Source organism: Balaenoptera physalus, assembly GCF_965194825.1.
Source record: "Balaenoptera physalus genome assembly, chromosome: X".
Classification (NCBI taxonomy): Eukaryota; Metazoa; Chordata; class Mammalia; order Artiodactyla; family Balaenopteridae; genus Balaenoptera; species Balaenoptera physalus.
The window spans coordinates 14,399,443-14,418,003 of NC_138903.1; the positions used below are offsets into that span (position 1 = coordinate 14,399,443).

An 18,561-nucleotide genomic window follows, 5' to 3' on the forward strand; every position below is an offset into this window, starting at 1 on the left:
TATTTTTAGTTAATGTTTCATGAGAGTATCTATTGGTGGATTTCATGTTTCCCACTGCAGGTGTACCCTCACGCTTGAGTCCACAGGTAAAGAGAAAAATAAGAGACGAGAGATGTGACTTGCAGAGGTGAGCAAGTGAAAATGTAAGAGGACCGACGGGGTGTTTTTCCCGTTCTGTTAGCGTTTACCACAAGCCTAAGTTCTGACAACAAGCGGCACTGGGCCTGTTTTAATCAGAGGTCTTCCCTTGAAACTAGAGATTTGTAGCCTAAAAGACTGTTAACCAACACTGTTCCAAATGTTTTTCTTAGAGTTCATTTTATATACACACATGCTCACACACACGTGTGTTCATATATACATTTCATGTGTTATATACAACATATACTATCTCATACAATATATACTTGTTAAAATCATATAGTTATATTGTTATTAAGATCACATATAATTATTAAAATCATTTCTTCAATAGACTCAAGAAATAAAACAACTGCCATGTTGATTTTAGTTCACAGGTGGTAATTTGAGAGAACAGATAATTTAAGATGCTATTTCAACAACTGGGGAGATGTGAATACGGGCTGTGATAATGGCATTGTGGTTGTGTAAGAGAATGTCCTTGTCCTTACGAGATAAGATGCTGAGGTATTTAGGGGGTTAGTGTCTGGATGTCTGTAACTGATTCTCAAATGGTTGGGGTTGGGGGGGTCGTCCATAGAAAGAGAAAGCAAATGTGGAAATGTTACCGATTAGTGAATCTGGGCGAAAGGTGGGTTGGTATTCATTGACTCTTCCTGCAAATTTTCTGTAGATTTGAAATTTTTTTAAAAAGGTGTTGGAGGAAAAAGATATTTCATGACTGTTCAACAAAAGCCTTCTTCCTCCCAGGTAAGACAGAGCATAAGTATAAAAACCTGAGAAATTCTCTAAAATCTTGATTAAAATACACTGCCAAAATCAGAACATTTTTGTGTAAATCTTACAGCTAAAAGCAAAATGCCTATCTTTACTCTAAGAAGTGAGTTAATACAGAGTCAGTACGGATGCATACCAATGTCAAATAAGCTGCAATAAAAGCGAGAATAACATACACAAGACAGCTAAGGTGCATGGAATGATCAGGACTCAGGATTGGTGGGAGCTTTTAAGGAACTCTATATATAAGATTTCACATTTGTTCTCCAAGGTAAATAAGGCCTTAGAATTTTAGAACTGAAAAGCCTCAGAGAGAAATACAGTCCAATATTTTAATCCTGAATTTGTCTGCAATGTAACAAAGGGCCATAGAAAACTAAATATACAAAAGGTCCATAAAAAGTATGGACATATACAAGTATTTAAAAGCTGATAAGTGCTTTTAAAGTTGATCTGGAACCGCCTTTTGTGAGTTACAATCAGTATCGGATCAATGTTCCCGGGAAATATCCTAATTCTTTCATGGAACTCTTTCTAAGAGAAATAAATTTAGTCTCCAATTTTAAATCCTGGCAGTTCCAAAAGTTTGAAGTAATTCCAATTGAATAAAAGTAAGTCAAGTGTTTTCACGAGTTTTTAGAATGATTAACAAAATAGATTTGGCAAGGAAAAGCAATAAGAAATAAAAAGCACATATGTGAACAACAAATAATGAAAAAGTTGAAAAATGACCATGCTATTTGGCGATCTTGCTTTGCCAAATGAAACCACAAATTATTGTGTATCTTCCCCCGACTTCTTAAACCTGCTTCTCAATGATATTTTATTCATTCATTCAGTTACTCAAAAATTTAACCACCTAGGGACTTCCCTGGTGGCGCAGTGGTTAAGAATCCACCTGCCAATGCAGGGGACACGGGTTCGAGCCCTGGTCTGGGAAGATCCCACATGCTGCAGAGCAACCAAGCCCGTGCGCCACAAGTACTGAGCCAGCGCTCTAGAGCCCGTGAGCCACAACTACTAAGCCCGCGTGCCACAACTACTGAAGCCCACGCACCTAGAGCCCATGTTCCGCAACAAGAGAAGCCACCACAATGAGAAGACTGTTCACCGCAATGAAGAGTAGCCCCCGCTCGCCGCAACTAGAGAAAAGCCCGCACGCAGCAACTAAGACCCAAGACAGCCTAATTAATTAATTAATTAATTAATTTTAAAAAGTGGATGTTTATTTAAAAAAAAATTTAACTACCTTATATGTACAAAACATCAGAGGGACTTCAAAGGCTATAAGGCAATTCTTTAAACTATGTAGTATTTGATTATCTATTTCAGCATTTTTTTCTTGATGTGCAGAAAATTATTTTTTTCAAGCCTAAATATGCAACTAAATTGAAAAAAACCAACCCTCCATATTTGAGCTTTCTGAAATGTGAACAGTAGCAAATATCCTCATTCCACATTGTAGGGAAAATATAATCTAAGGGGTAAAGGATCCAAGCTTATACTTGGGACTCTGAACCATTAAGCAACTGTTGAGGTGGCCCTTTATTGGATCTTGCCCTTAATTATGAAGCTCATGCAGTCTTAGGCTTGGGTTTCAAAAATCATTAATAATTACCCTTAAATGGCAAACAAAAGGAAAATTTCCTAATCAGGGTGGCGTATCTGTAAAGACTATAAAAGTCGCAGGATCCTGCTCAGCTTCTCACACTCCTATTTGATTCTTCCAGCTGCCTCACTGCTGGACGACCAGGTAAGTGTGATTTTAGTAGTACCTGTAGCTGCTTCTGCTTCCTTTCAGAATGGTGTGAAAGATCACGGTCTAGAGAAAAAGTGGGTTTGTGCCATCTAAAGATATTACCAGTAACTTAAGAGGCTAGAAGCTGTGGTCAGGTTTCTTCAAGACCACAGCCTACAGAGTGCAGAGTAGGTACCTAAAAAGTGAAAAATGTCATAATTACTAGTAAACGTATTTGGCTCCAAAGACTATCTTCTAACAGATGTACTCTAAAAACAGACATTTAACAACCTATTTAAGATGATTATTTTTAAAACACGTTTTCAGTCACTGGTACATTGTGATTCCCACAGTTCCCGCCCCCTCTCTCCTCCTCCTCCTCCTCCTCTTTATCTTCCCCTCTCCCCTTTTCTTTATTCTCTCTCACCTATGCCAAGGAAACAGCCCAAAAGCACTCAACTCCTGCTGGCAATCATCAATAGAAAATACTTCAGCTTTTTGGTAAGTTCATTTCTTTCTCAATTTACAGGACACCAAAATGAGTACAAACAAGTTTCCTGAAGAACTGAAGAGCATTTTTGAAAAATACGCAGCCAAAGAAGGTGATCCAAACCAGCTGTCGAAGGAGGAGCTGAAGCTATTGATTCAGACTGAATTCCCCAGTTTACTGAAAGTGAGTATACCACCACAGAGCCCGCTGATGGGGCGGCGATGGTGGGAAGGGAGGGGAGAAGAGAGGAAAGGACGCGGGGAGAGGCTGAGGTCCGCGACGAGACTGATCAGAGCTCCATCTGAGGCAGACCGCCTAGCAGCCCAGGCATGGGCATCACCGGAGGGAGGGCACTTGAATGTGTGCTTTCCTCCCCTGAGGGCAGGCCACATTTCAGAAGGCAAGCTCCTAGAAAGCACGGACTACGCCTTCTATTGCCCACAGCCTTGACACAGAACTCCCCGGGACCAGCCATAGTAAACAGAAGCCATGATCGCACTCTTACCAAGCTAGGCCTGGAAGACCCGCAGGTTGCCAAGCAAACACACTAAGGCCTTCAGCCTGGATTCAGCACCCCTGTGCCAGGCTTTAGGAAAACAACGAGGCCTGTACGGTTATAGGAGTTGGACCTGGATGTGCTCCTCTGTTATAGGTAGGATCTCTCAACTAGACCAACACTTACTTGGCAGTCTGTTAAGAAAACCAGCTTCATGCTGATAAATTGCCCTCTGGCGACACCCATTTCTATTTCAAAAGCATTTACATTTGTGTTAATTTGTGTTAAGCACCTAAATTTGTGCTAATGAGCAACCACGCGTTTCTAAACAACTTTCAGGAAAGGATTACATTTCCTCAGCCATAAAGTTTCTGATCAAAACCATCCCAGAGTTATCAAAATCAAAATCCATCTAGAGGCAATAAGGAATAGGGAAAGGTTGATTCTCTTTGCTCCAATACATTTTCTTTCCCTTGGAACTAAAAACCATCTTCGAAATGGAAGCAACTGTGCAACTACCTGTTACATTTGACTTGGTCCCTACTTAGCTCTAACTTCAGAATTTGGTTCTCAGTTTTTAACCAGAAATGTCCCTTCTGCCAATATGACATGTGAGAATGTTTCTAGTTTTAGTTAGTTAGTTTAGTTGCTGAGGTTTCTGTTTTTAGTACTAAAAAGTGAAGTATCTGAATTCGATGACCTTATAATCGATATTTTCTTACAGTTAAAATGTGAAATAACTTAAAAAGTTAAAGGTACTAGCAGAAAAATAGACTTTCTAATTAAAAATAAAAACCAGTGTTTCTGAGAAAGATTCAACTCTTCAAAAAACTCTTAAATTTTTCCAAAAGGAAGAAAAATAATAATAGGAATAATAGAAAATAATAAGAAAAAGGAGAAAAATAATAATCTGACAGGAAAGCCTGGGCAATCTACTCAAACAAGTTGTTTTTAAATAAGGTAAGATTGGTGAATTTTTCTGTATTTTTCTATATTTTATGTATTTCCTATAAAAAGCACATATGACTTTTCTAATTTGGATAAAGGTAGGAAGACTAATGGTAAGTTGTGAAAAATCTACTTATCAAGTCATGTACTGATTATATTTCCATATGGATTTCTAAGGTTTTCTAAACTATACTCTGTTTACATCACATCACCTTGTATGGTTTAGAATCTAGCAAATGCTTCAGGAAAACAGTGCTTGGTATTTATAAAACAGATGCTAAATAACTAACACAGTTTGGTCTTGTGAGCATAGCTAAGTGCCAAGTGTCTTTAAAGGAATCTTAGGGATTAAAGCATACCTTGATGTAGAGATTTGTTGCACAACAATGTGAACATACTTAACGTTACTGAACCGTATACTTAAAAATAGTTAAGATGGGGAATGTTATCTTATGTGTTTTTTACCACAATTTAAAAACAATTTTTGAAGCTGACTTATAAACTAAACTGTTATTTCAATAGGTTTCCTGGGTACTATTTTGCCACAGAGACTCCTAACCTGAAAGTCAGAGTTGTGATGGCTTTAAGATTTGAGTTTTACGGCAGTGGAGGGGCTCAGTACAAGTCTCCCTGAAATATGCCAGTTTAGCATGAAGATTACTTGGAACTAAAAGCAATCAAAACCCAAAGATTCAGGGAAAGCTCTTTACCTCCCACTCAACTGCCTAAATTTACACTGCAAAGAAGAGAGCTCTTCTTTTACCAGGAAGAGAGCTCTTGCTAGAGATTCCTTTTTTCCTAAGAAATGTATCTGTATAACAGGCCAAACTTTTGTTTTCCAAACATCTCTGCCTACCTGTGAATGGCCTTCCTTCCCTTTGTAGTCTTAGCCCAGGATGTTATATAAGCCTCAGTTACCTGGCTGCCCTTTGGGTATCATATTTTTATGGGGTACCCTGTACATATGTAATTAAACTTGTTTTTCTCCTGTTGATCTGTCTATGTCAATTTAATTAATAGACCAGCCAAAGAACCCAGAAGGGAAGAAGGGAAGTTTTTCCACCCCTATAGCAGAGACAAAAATTAATTCTGCTTAAGTCACTACAGGAATACCAGTAGTCAAAAGGGAGTTGAGCTGAACATGATCTGATGTAACAAGCAGTGGTTCTCTGAGTAGTCAGTACTGCACCAGCAGCATCAACACCGCCCAGGAACCTGTTGGAAATACAGATTCTCAGGTCCCACCCCAAGCCTAGTGACTCGGAAGCTCTGGGAGTGGGACCACCCATCAGTTTGGGTTTACTAAGGTCAGCAAGCCCACCTGGTGATTCTGACGCATGCCAAAGTGTAAGAACCACTGAGCCAAAGTCATCCTGCATAGCATGGCAGTGGGCTGCAACCCGGGGTTTGGGAAAAAACTAGGGTGGTTGCTAATTAAGGGGTTGAGCTCTGGAGTCAGTGTTTGAACCCCAAGCCCTCTACTTACCAGCTGGGGGCCCTAAGCAAGTCAGCGGGTGTCTCAAAGCCTCAGTTTCCTCATCTGTAAAGTGGATCTCCCCCACACGGCAGCTGGGAGAACTGCACAGGCTAAGGAAAAGCTTTGGCATGGGGCTGGCCCATGGCAAGCCTAGGATCACATGCTGGTCCAGCTCTGGGGCTGGATGCCAAACCAGCTACCAGGGAAACCTTGGAGCAGGGAAACCTTGGAGCAGGGCCTCTCGGCAGTCAAGTAAAGCCCTGGGACTTCTTTTCAAAAGAATGATTTAGATTTAGTTTACATAGGAAACCAATTATTTTAAAATACACATTATCAATTTTAAAATAATAAATGTATGATATAGTTTTTTTTTAAAAAAAGGGTAGTCAGTTCTGTGACATGAAGCAATACTACAACTAAAGTTGGTTTTTTCATCTCTATCCGTAACATGTGACTGAAAACTCGGCTGCCTTCTAGGAACGCAGACCCAGTGTCTCTAATTTCGGAGAATGTGCAGCAGTAACTGAATCATTTTCTCTCCTCTCTTCTATCCCATCCTTTTTGTCTAAAACCAGGGTCCAAGCACCCTAGATGACCTCTTTCAAGAACTGGACAGGAATGGAGATGGAGAAGTTAGTTTCGAAGAATTCCAGGTGTTAGTAAAAAAGATATCCCAGTGAAGGAAGAAACAAAATAGATCATTCTAAGAACCGGAAGAAGAGTGCCTGGGATGTGGCCCTATTCTGTACGAAACCACCATTGCCTCCACTTAATTCTTTGCAATTGTAATGATCAAGCAGTGAGGTCTAATTACTGAATAAAGAAATCCTTAGACATGTCTCACCTTGTCAAGTACTGACCCCTGTAGCTTACTAGATTTGAAAGTAACCTTAATTTGATGCATCTAATTTATAGATTTATAAGGAAAAAAAAAGGCCCAGAATAGTTCCATGATCTTGACCAAGACCACATAGATGGTGGCGGAGAGTTGGAAAGAATTCTGACGAGTCAAACCAACTCCCTCCCTCCACTCGTCCACCAGAATAACCGCTCCCTGCTCTCCCTCCGCAGCCACACAGGGCTCACATCATTTCCAACATCAACTCGTATTTCACTCTAATCAATGCCTAGGGAGAAACAGACTTCACAAAACAGACACTTGTCTTTAAAGTCATCTCCCAGCACCGGCTGTGCCTTTTGAATCAATGACCCTTTGGGGGAGCAAAAGGAATGTATGTCCAGAGAGTCAGTTCCATTCCATCATTGAGGGGATGGCCTTGGTTCTAGTATGTGATATGGAAAATAAAAGGGACAGGAAGGCATAGGGCCCTCCAGCTCTGGCATCCTGCGATGCTGGGATGCTGGGTATCTGAGAAACAGCTAGTCCTCAAGTTCTACTAGTTGAATCCAGCTGGGGGGAGGGAAAGAGGGAGGAGCGCGGGAGAGGAGTAACTTTCTTCTGCCCCTTACCAGACAGTTAAAATGGCTAAGTCAAATCAGTCCAAGTTGGCCACGGCAGCCCACCACAGCAGTGCCCTGGCAGCCAGGTCTTTATCCTGACCACCACTCTCCCCTCCTCGGAAACACCCACAAATCATCAGCACTGCACCCATTCCCTTTGACCAGCATCTCAACCTTTCTGTTCATTATCACCTTCCTAATGAGCCTTGTTAGACATTTTTTTCCCAATTGCCCCTCCAACGAAATTTTAATTCCACGTATACATTGTGTGTATACCTGTTTATGTACCACATTCATATCTGCGCTTTAGACATGGTGTAAGATGGTTTTTTGACCCACCACCGCCCCTCAAAAGCAATTTTAACCCCTGTGGTGTAAGTACATAGGGTAGCAGGTCCCCAGAGGAAGAAAACCAGGCAGGGCTTTCTTGACATAAGAGAACCCATTTTTGGCCTAAGCCATTTTGTGATCTAAGCCTGGCCATAATGCTTGTCCTTGAACAGGTCTCAGTAATTAATGACCTTAAGGAAACAATGTAGGAACAAATGACTGTTATCAGGCAAGGGAAGTAACAAGAGCAAAGATAATACATCAGTTGTAAAGACCCCCAGTTCTGTTTCAGCAGTAAAGACTAGCCTGAAGCACTCAACCACCAGATCAACTGGAACCTAAGGGATGATAATGTTGACCTTTTCTGACCCTTGTGACTTCAATCAACTAAAGCTTGGACTGTGTGGACTACCCAAGCCCCTTCGCGAACATGCATGTACCCTTAGCTTAAAACTTCCCCAGTTTTCAGGGAGACACTGCTTTGGGAAAGATCCCTGGTGTTCTCCTTACTTGCTGCAAGTAATAAATCCTTCCTCCTCCCATTCTTTGGCTTGGTTGCATCTTTTGGTTCAACACCCACGAAGAGGTGAACCCAGTTTTTGGGTAACATTGGGAGCAAGAGCGCATGCCTTTGAACAATGTTTTTCGATGTTTTTATTTTTAACTCATGCTCTAGAGCCAAAATTGCCACACTTTACTTTCTGTAGTTGACATCAGAAAGATATGGGATTATTTCCACTTTCAAAATGTAGGAAATGACAACATTGAATGGTTTTAAAACTACACAAGCCCTCCTGAAGATTCTGCTATGACCTTACTCTCAAGCTGAGAATCACTGCCTGAAAAGTACTGCCTTTGAGTCAGTTTTTTTAACCTAACATATTTGAAGTGTGTGCTGGGTATGTCAGTCAAGTTGGCTGCTGTAATTATCCCAGTAGTTTCAACTGTGCACTTGAAGGCACTCCAAGGTGGGCACACACCCACTCCCCACCTCGTTCACCCTGTAGGGGAGCAGAATTTGCCCCCCTATGTCTCTTTGGCATATTAATTCTTTTAAGCTGGTTATTTTCTAAGAAACAGCAGACATGGGAGAAACGCTGAAAACCAAGTAGAAGTTACCCTTTTGTAAGAAACATTTACATGCATAAGGAAAATCTCCATTTGTAAGGGTCTCTCCTTGACTGTACCAAGAAGAGGATGACCAAATCTCTAGAAACTTACCAATGGAGAAGGCAAAGGCTTACATCTGCATGAAAAGCTCACCCTTGTTTACCGTGCTTTTCCTAGTCACCTCCCATAACTGACTCCCCACCACCCACACCCTCTTTTGTCTTTAGCCAAAGATGGTATTCAAGGTGAAAGCCTTCTCTCCCATGTATTCATGTTATTCAAATTTTGTGTGATTTTCTCCTGTTAATCTGTCTCATGTCCATTTAATTCTTAGACCAGCCAGAAGAACCTAGAGGTAGAGGAAAATGTCTTCCTCCCCAACAACCCACAGAGTGGGCAGGGGGCTGTCCATCGGCTGAGGAGTTGCATCTCAGACAGGCAAGTCCTGGTGATGTAAGAATCTAGAACAAGGCCAGCCAGGGTGGCCCAAAGTGGGCCAGGCATAAATGAGTTAGGCAGTAGATAGTGACTTGAGGGCAAGGTCGGGGGAGGTCATATATTTAAATTTGCTTGAACATGAGCTAAAAAAAAAATCTCTGAAAGGACACAAAAGAAACTGAGGCAGGAGACAGGTGGGCTCCAGGCTAGGCATTTACAACTGGCATCCTGTTCATATCTCCTGGGGTGAGAAGAAGATGAGCTCCAGGCCGGACATTCATTACCAGCCCCCGGTTTACATTTCCTGGGGCAAGAGACAAACGAGCTCCAGGACTACATATTTATGACCGGCCTCCTGTCTATATTTCGAGATCTGCACCTCGATATAAGAAACAGGAACAGGGTAGATAACCGGACACTGGACACTTTTATGGCAGAGACAGAGAGGGGCTAAACCCTGTTAAAAGATCGAGAGGTCATACATTTCCCATCCTTGGGGCAAGGGAGACACTACGCATGCACAAAAGCCTTCACAGGGTCAAAAAGGCAGGAGACGCCAGACCATAGTAAGTCCTGCTACCTCCCTCCCAGAGGCCTTTGCAATGAAAGCCATCTTGACTGAGGGGTGCGTGTACACCCAGGGGAAGGTCCAGAGACAAATTAGCCATGGGGTCAAAACAATACGATTGGCCAAGAAGAAGACAAAGACCCGGAAGACTGCCCCCTCATAAAGGGTTTAAACTTCCCAAAGGCACGACTCTCGCGACTCTCTGAGTTCGCCTGTGCATCTTTCCGCATGTACTCTGCTTTTCCAGTAAACTTTTCACTTTTCTCTTTACCTTCTGCCTCCTCGCCTGAATTCTTTCTTGACAAGGCAGGCAAGAACTAGGGACCCAGGCCCTAGCTGCTGGCCCCTGTGGTCCAGTGGTTAGGACTCCCAGTCCGGGAACTAAGATCTTGCTTCCAGCTACTGCTCGCTGGTGCTTGCTGCAAGCTGCTGCTTACTGACGTCTGTGTCCAAAATCAAAACTAGTATCAGTGGTCACATGTTGGGATGAAACTGAGTCCCCCTAAAACTGAATTCCCCTGCCGAGTTTATGATTAACCTCTCTATTAAAACCTTTTTTCCCTTTCTCATCCCCTCTGACCTCAATCCTGTGCCAAATGAACAATGATCAACCAGTCAGAGGACTAAAAGTGCTCTTGTCAATAACATCCTTAACATACTCAGGTTGTTTCTCCAGGGCAAGATGAGCTAACAGACCGCCCCCCTCCCCAGGTCATGGAAAACCTGGCCAAAGACTCATAAACCTTAGGCATCCTGACTCTTGAAACTGCGATTAACAAATGTCACAAGACAATGATTAGCCCCACCTTCTTTGTCCTTCCCCTTTAAAAACCCTGTAACTCGAAGACCAAATTGGAGGGGATCTGAGGCTCACTTCCCACTCCCTTGCTTGGCACCCTGCAATAAACCCTTACTTTGCTGCAAATACCCGCTGTCAGAGTTTGGCTTTCTGAGCAGCGAGCACTCAACCCCTTGCTCGGTTTCAAGGAAAGGACTGGGCAGATGAGGGACAGAGGTGTGAAAGCCACTCCTCACTTCATATTATATTGTACATTTTTGGTTTTTCAACCCTGTAAATGTGTGTCCCATCAAAAAGAATAAAAGAAAATTTTAAATAAAAAGAAAACATTTGTAAAATACCATATTGTTGCTTTTCATAATGAGCCTCTTTTCACCCTCTTTCTTATTTGGAATAGTCAGAACATACAACCATCTAAATTTTGGGAAGTGCATTGGAACCTATTTCAAACACTCAGAAATTTAACCAGAAAAAAAGAAAAATGAGTTCTAACCCTTCCATCAAGAAACAAAGGAGATTTTTATACACCATGAGGGAATGTTTAAACACAATCTGTATCATTCTAATTCATACAAAAGCATTCTCATAGTATCAAAAGCCTTAAACATTTCTAATGACTAATTATATTCCACTGTAGGGATACCCCTTAATGGTCTCAACTATTTCCCCATTGTGGGGCATTTAAATTTCTGTCATTTCTGATTCTTCTAACTAATGTTATAGTGAATACCTGTTCACTTCTTTGTCAACATATCAGATTCCTTAGGAGAATTTCGGAGAACTAAATGTCTGAGCCAGAGGGTATGAATATTTTTATGCTTTGTGAAAGAGACCACCTAGTTGACTTCCAAAAGGTAGTATTGATTCATATTGCTACAAACAGGCAGGAGAGCACCAACTTCACTCCCCAGACAGCATTCATCAGTCTCATTTTAACTACTTCATTAATCGCAACAGTGCATATCTTTTATTATTTCTGGTTTTTATAGGAATCCCCCACTACAGATGGTACCCAAATTACAATGCTTCAACTTTCCATTTTTCAGCTTTAAGATGGTACGAAAGCAACGTGCATTCAGTAGAAAATGTACTTCAATTTTTGAATTTTGATCTTCTCCTGAGCTTGAGATATGCAATATGATCCTCTCGTGATGCTGGGCAGCGGCAGCCACAGCTCCCCATCAGCCGTGCGATCACGAGGGGAAACAACTGATACACGTACAACCATTCTGCACCCAGACAACCATTCTGTTTTTCACTTTCAGTACAGTATTCAATAAATTATGAAACAGAGCAGGACCCCGCGAGGCCCTCCTGGGTACAAGCCCCTCCTTGTCTCCTGTTGCTTGTTTGTAGAAAAAGCTTTTGTCTCCTAGGCCTTCCCCAGGTTCCAAAGAGCAGACCCAGTTAATGATTAGAGAAGCGGAAAATGCAGAAACAAAGGAAAGCAATCAAACAAGAAAAGTACTAATAGCTTAAACAATAGAGTCACAGGACTCCTAGTTCCTCCTGAAGGGATACAGACAACAATCTGATACATATCTTTGAGTTGTTCTGCAGAAACTAAGTGGAAGATGTTGACTACATGCTGACCACAAGCACAAAGACCCCAGACTGGTTGGAACCAGAAGACTGATGATTGAGATTCCTGAAACACCACCCTGTTACCTCACCACCAACCAATCAGAAAGAATGTCCATGAGCTGATCAGGCACCCTACGACCCTCTCCCATAATGTTGCCTTTAAAAACCCTTGCCTAAAAGCCATCGGCGAGTTTGGGTCTTTTGAGCACTAGCTGCACATTCTCCTTGTTTGGCACCCTGCAATAAAAGCTGTCCCGTCCTTCACCACAACCCGGTGTCAGCATAATGGCTTTGCTGTGCATCGGGCAGGTGGACCCAAGTTTGGTTCAGTAACAATTTCATGAGATTTTTAACACTTTATTATGAAATAGGCTTTGTGTGAGATGGTTTTTCCCAACTGTGGGCTAATGTAAGTGTTCTGAGCACATTTAAGGTAGGCTAGGCTAAACTATGATGTTCAGTAGGTTAGGTGTATTAAATGCATTGACTTCCAATATTCAGGACATAACCCCATCATGAGTCAGGGAAGATATTTATTCTCCCACTGAGTTTATGGTTGGGTACTGTTTTATAAAAGATATTCTTTCTCTTGTTTGAAGTACCCTGTCAAGTTTGTTATGAGATTGTGAGCACCAGGGTGTAGATACTGTACACTGCCTATTGAGTGTCTATGGTGACACTCTTTTGTTTGATCAATATGATGTGTTAATCAATTTAATTCCCAGGATAAACACACTATCCATTCATGACTGATTATCCCTTAACACTATTAAATTAGATATTCTAGTATTTTATTTAAGGTTTTTACATCTTTATTAATGACCAACAGTAGTCTATAGCTTGGAGTTTTATTTTTTGTTGTATGTGCTTTCTTGAGTTCTAATGTTTAGGTCATGCTAGCTTCCCATTTTTGCCTATGTTTTCGATCTCAATCAGCCTCTCACAAAGTAAATATACACTATCTCTTTCAATTCCAACATACGTAAAGCACCTACTACAGGCAAGGTATTATACGAGATGCCATAAGAGATACAAATTGTCAGACCTCTGAGATCCTAAGTCAGTGATTCTGAGATCAGGGGAGAGAAAGGCTTAATCTAAGAAGTAGTATTTCAACGGGGATTTGTAGGAGCAACGTTGAAGAGAACGTGCAGAGAAGGGGCAGCACTGGGCATTGAAAAAGAGAGGAAACACATCAAACAAACATCATGTTGTTAAGAAGGAAGACATTTTCCTCTACCCTTATAAGGTCTTCTGGCTGGTCTAAGAGTTAAATTGACATGAGACAGATTAACAAGAGAAAATCAAAGTTTAATAACATGTATACATGGGAGAGACCCAGGAAAACTGAGCAACTCACCAAAACGGCCAAAACTCTAACCTTAAATACCAACTTCAGCCACAGACAAGAGGATGTTGAAGGTGGGGAGAGTCAATTACGGGAGGTGACTAGGAAAAGCACAGTCAACAAGGGCAAGACTGTGATGCAGATTTGTCCCCTGCCTGAAGTCTTTTCTCCCCTCTCATCCCTCTGTCTCCCACGCCAGCTGAATCCTCCTAAAGCACCCATTTCTACTGAAAAGCCTTCAGTAACGAGTACGGTATTTATCAATTACATAAGATGTCAAGGTTGGCAGGTATTATCTTACTCATTCCCTGATGCCTTCAGGATTAATTTTGACACTGACACTCAAGGACCTCCAAAAATTCACACCAATCTCCTTTATTTCCTTCCACTTCTGTACAGGAGAGATGTGCTTCGGCCATGTTATTTTATGACCAAATCTTGGACATTCTAGCCTAGCATAAGCCTCCCCTCCTTTCAACTAACTCTCCAAGAGTCTCACAATCTTCCCTTCTTACTGTAACCCACAGTATTTCCCCCCCTCTCACCACCCCGGACCCTTAATTCTTAAGTATCCAAGGACTACCTGTGCTCTGCAATACCTTGGCCACTACACTAGGTGGCTATTGACATTTAAATCAATTAAAATTAAATAAAATTTAGGGACTTCCCCGGTGGCACAGTGGTTAAGAATTCACCTGCCAATGCAAGGGACACGGGTTCGAGCCCTGGGCTGGGAAGATCTCACATGCCACGGAGTCACTAACCCTGTGCACCACAACTACTGAGCCTGCACTCTAGAGCCTGCGAGCCACAACTACTAAGCCTGCGCTCTAGAGCCTGCGAGCCACAAATACTAAGCCTGCGCTCTAGAGCCTGCGAGCCACAACTACTGAGCCTGCGTGCCACAACTGCTGAAGCCCGCGTGCCTAGAGCCGGAGCTCCGCAACAAGAGAAGCCACTGCAATGAGAAGCCAGCACACCTCAACAAAGAGTAGCCCCTGCTCACCTCAACTAGAGAAAGCCCGTGTGGAGCAGCGAGGACCCAACGCAGCCAAAAATAAATTAATTAAATAAATTTTTTAAAATATTAAATTTAAAATTCAGTTCCCTGACAGAAGAGAAGACACAGAGACACAGGAAGAGGAGGAAGCAATGTGACCAGGATGATAGAGATAAGAGTGAAGTAGGCCCTGAACCAAGACGGCGGAGTAGAAGGACGCGCTCTCACTCCCTCATGCGAGAACACCAGAATCACAACTAACTGCTGAACAATCATCGACAGGAAGACACTGGAACTCACCAAAAAAGATACTCCACATCCAAAGACAAAGGAGAAGCCACAATGAGATGGTAGGAGGGGCGCAATCACAATAACATCAAATCCCATAACTGCTGGGTGGGTGACTCACAAACTGGAGAACACTTATACCACAGAAGTCCACCCACTGGAGTGAAGGTTCTGAGCCCCACGTCAGGCTTCCTAACCTGGGGGTCCGGCAACTGGAGGAGGAATTCCTACAGAATCAGACTTTGAAGGCTAGCGGGATTTGATTGCAGGACTTCGACAGGAAAACAGAGACTCCACTCTTGGAGGGCACACACAAAGTAGTGTGTGCATTGGGACCGAGGGGAAGGAGCAGTGACCCCACAGGAGACTGAACCAGACCTACCTGCTAGTGTTGGAGGGTCTCCTGCAGAGGTGGGGGGTAGCTGTGTCTCACCGTGAGGACAAGGACACTAGCAGCAGAAGTTCTGGGAAGTACTCCTTGGCGTGAGCCCTCCCAGAGTCTGCCATTAGCCCCACCAAAGAACCCAGGTAGGCTCCAGTGTTGGGTGGCCTCAGGCCAAACAACCAACAGGGAGGGAACCCAGCCCCACCCATCAGCACTCAAGTGGATTAAAGTCTTACTGAGCTCTGCCCACCAGAGCAACAGTCAGCTCTACCCACCACCAGTCCCTCCCATCAGGAAACTTGCACAAGCCTCTTAGATAGCCTCATCTACCAGAGGACAGACAGCAGAAGCAAGGAGAACTACAATCCTGCAGCCTGTGGAACAAAAACCACATTCACAGAAAGATAGACAAGGTGAAAAGGCAGAGGGCTATGTACCAGATGAAGGAACAGGATAAAACCCCAGAAAAACAACTAAATGAAGTGGAGATAGGCAAACTTCCAGAAAAAGAATTCAGAATAATGATAGCAAAGATGATCCAGGACCTCGGGAAAAAAATGGAGGCAAAGATAGAGAAGATGCAAGAAGTGTTTAACAAAGACCTAGAAGGATTAGAGAACAAACAAACAGAAATGAACAATACAATAACTAAAATGAAAACTACACTAGAAGGAATCAATAGCAGAATAACTGAGGCAGAAGAACAGATAAGTGACCTGGAAGACAGAATGGTGGAATTCACTGCTGTGGAACAGACTAAAGAAAAAAGAATGAAAAGAAATGAAGACAGCCTAAGAGACATCTGGGACAACATTAAATGCAACAACATTCGCATTATAGGGGTCCCAGAAGGAGAAGAGAGAGAGAAAAGACCCAAGAAAATGTTTGAAGAGATTATAGTCGAAAACTTCCCTAACATGGGAAAGGAAATAGCCACCCAAGTCCAGGAAGCACAGAGAGTCCCATACAGGATAAACCCAAGGAGAAACAGGCTGAGACACATAGTAATCAAACTGACAAAAATTAAAGACAAAGAAAAGTTATTGAAAGCAGCAAGGGAAAAACGAAAAATAATATACAAGGGAACTCCCATAAGGTTAACAGCTGATTTCTCAGCAGAAACTCTACAAGCCAGAAGGGACTGGAATGATTTACTTAAAGTGATGAAAGGAAAGAACCTACAACCAAGATTACTCTACCCAGCAAGGATCTCATTCAGATTCGATGGAGAAATCAAAAGCTTTACAGACAAGCAAAAGCTAAGAGAATTCGGCACCACCAAACCAGCTCTACAACAAATGCTAAAGGAACTTCTCTAAGTGGGAAACACAAGAGAAGAAAAGGACCTACAAAAACAAACCCAAAAGAATTAAGAAAATGGTCATAGGAGCATACATATCGATAATTACCTTAAACATGTGAATGGATTAAATGCTCCAACCAAAAGACACAGGCTCGCTGAATGGATACAAAAACAAGACCCATATATATGCTGTCTACAAGAGATCCACTTTAGACCTAGGGACACATACAGACTGAAAGTGAGGGGATGGAAAAAGATATTCCATGCAAATGGAAATCAAAAGAAAGCTGGAGTAGCTATATTCATATCACATAAAATAGACTTTAAAATAAAGAATGTTACAAGAGACAAGGAAGGACACTACATAATGATCAAGGGATCAATCCAAGAAGAAGATATAACAACTATAAATATATATGCACCCAACATAGGAGCACCTCAATACATAAGGCAACTGCTAACAGCTCTAAAAGAGGAAACTGACAGTAACACAATAATAGTGGGGGACTTTAACACCTCACTTACACCAATGGACAGATCATCCAAAATGGAAATAAAGAAGGAAACAGAAGCTTTATATGACACAACAGACCAGATAGGTTTAATTGATATTTAAAGGACATTCAATCCCAAAACAGCAGATTACACTTTCTTCTCAAGTGTGCACGGAACATTCTCCAGGATAGATCACATCTTGGGTCACAAATCAAGCCTCAGTAAATTTAAGAAAATTGAAATCATATCAAGCATCTTTTCTGACCACAACACTATGAGATTAGAAGTGAATTACAGGGAAAAAAATGTAAAAAACACAAACACATGAAGGCTAAACAATACCTTACTAAATAACCAAGAGATCACTGAAGAAATCAAAGAGGAAATCAAAAAATACCTAGGGACAAATGACAATGAAAACACAACGATCCAAAACCTATGGGATGCAGCAAAAGCAGTTCTAAGAAGGAAGTTTATAGCTATACAAGGCTACCTCAAGAAACAAGAAAAATCTCAAATAAACAATCGAACCTTACACCTAAAGGAACTAGAGAAAGAAGAACAAACAAAACCCAAAGTTAGCAGAAGGAAAGAAATCATATAGACCAGAGCAGAAATAAATGAAATAGAAACAAAGAAAACAATAGGAAAGACCAATAAAACTAAAAGCTGGTTCTTTGACAAGATAAACAAAATTGATAAACCATTAGCCAGACTCATCAAGAAAAAGAGGGAGAGGACTCAAATCAATAAAATTAAAAATGAAAAAGGAGAAGTTGCAACAGACACCCCAGAAATACAAAGCATCCTAAGAGACTACTACAAGCAACTCTATGCCAATAAAATGGACAACCTGGAAGAAATGGACAAATTCTTAGAAAGGTATAACCATCCAAGACTGAACCAGGAAGAAATAGGAAATACGAACAGACCAATCACAAGTAATGAAGTTGAAACTGTGAATAAAAATCTTCCAACAAATAAAAGTCCAGGACCAGATGGCTTCACAGGTGAATTCTATCAAACATTTAGAGAAGAGCTAACACCCATCCTTCTCAAACTCTTCCAAAAAATTGCAGAGGAAGGAACACTCCCAAACTCATTCTATGAGGCCACCATCACCCTGATACCAAAACCAGACAAAGATACTACCAAAAAAGAAAATTACAGACCACTATCACTGATGAATATAGATGCAAAAATCCTCAACAAAATACTACCAAGCAGAATCCAACAACACATTAAAAGGATCATATACCATGATCAAGTGGGATTTATCCCAGGGATGCAAGGATTCTTCAGTATACGTAAACCAATCAATGTGATACACCATATTAACAAGTTGAAGAATAAAAACCATATGATCATCTCAATAGATGCAGAAA

General features: G+C 41.6%; 2 protein-coding genes across 8 annotated transcripts in view; one reads left to right on the forward strand and one right to left on the reverse strand.

The window, feature by feature from the left end:
- CTPS2 (CTP synthase 2) overlaps nucleotides 1–18,561 on the reverse strand; it is a 130,158-nt gene that overhangs the window by 51,486 nt on the left and 60,111 nt on the right. The window lies entirely within an intron of this gene.
- Nucleotides 2,566–6,906, forward strand: S100G (S100 calcium binding protein G). Its single transcript, XM_082447335.1, has 3 exons — nucleotides 2,566–2,671; nucleotides 3,186–3,329; nucleotides 6,643–6,906. Exons 2-3 carry the CDS (start codon nucleotides 3,195–3,197, stop codon nucleotides 6,745–6,747), a joined length of 240 nt encoding a protein of 79 aa, XP_082303461.1. The 5' UTR covers nucleotides 2,566–2,671; nucleotides 3,186–3,194; the 3' UTR covers nucleotides 6,748–6,906.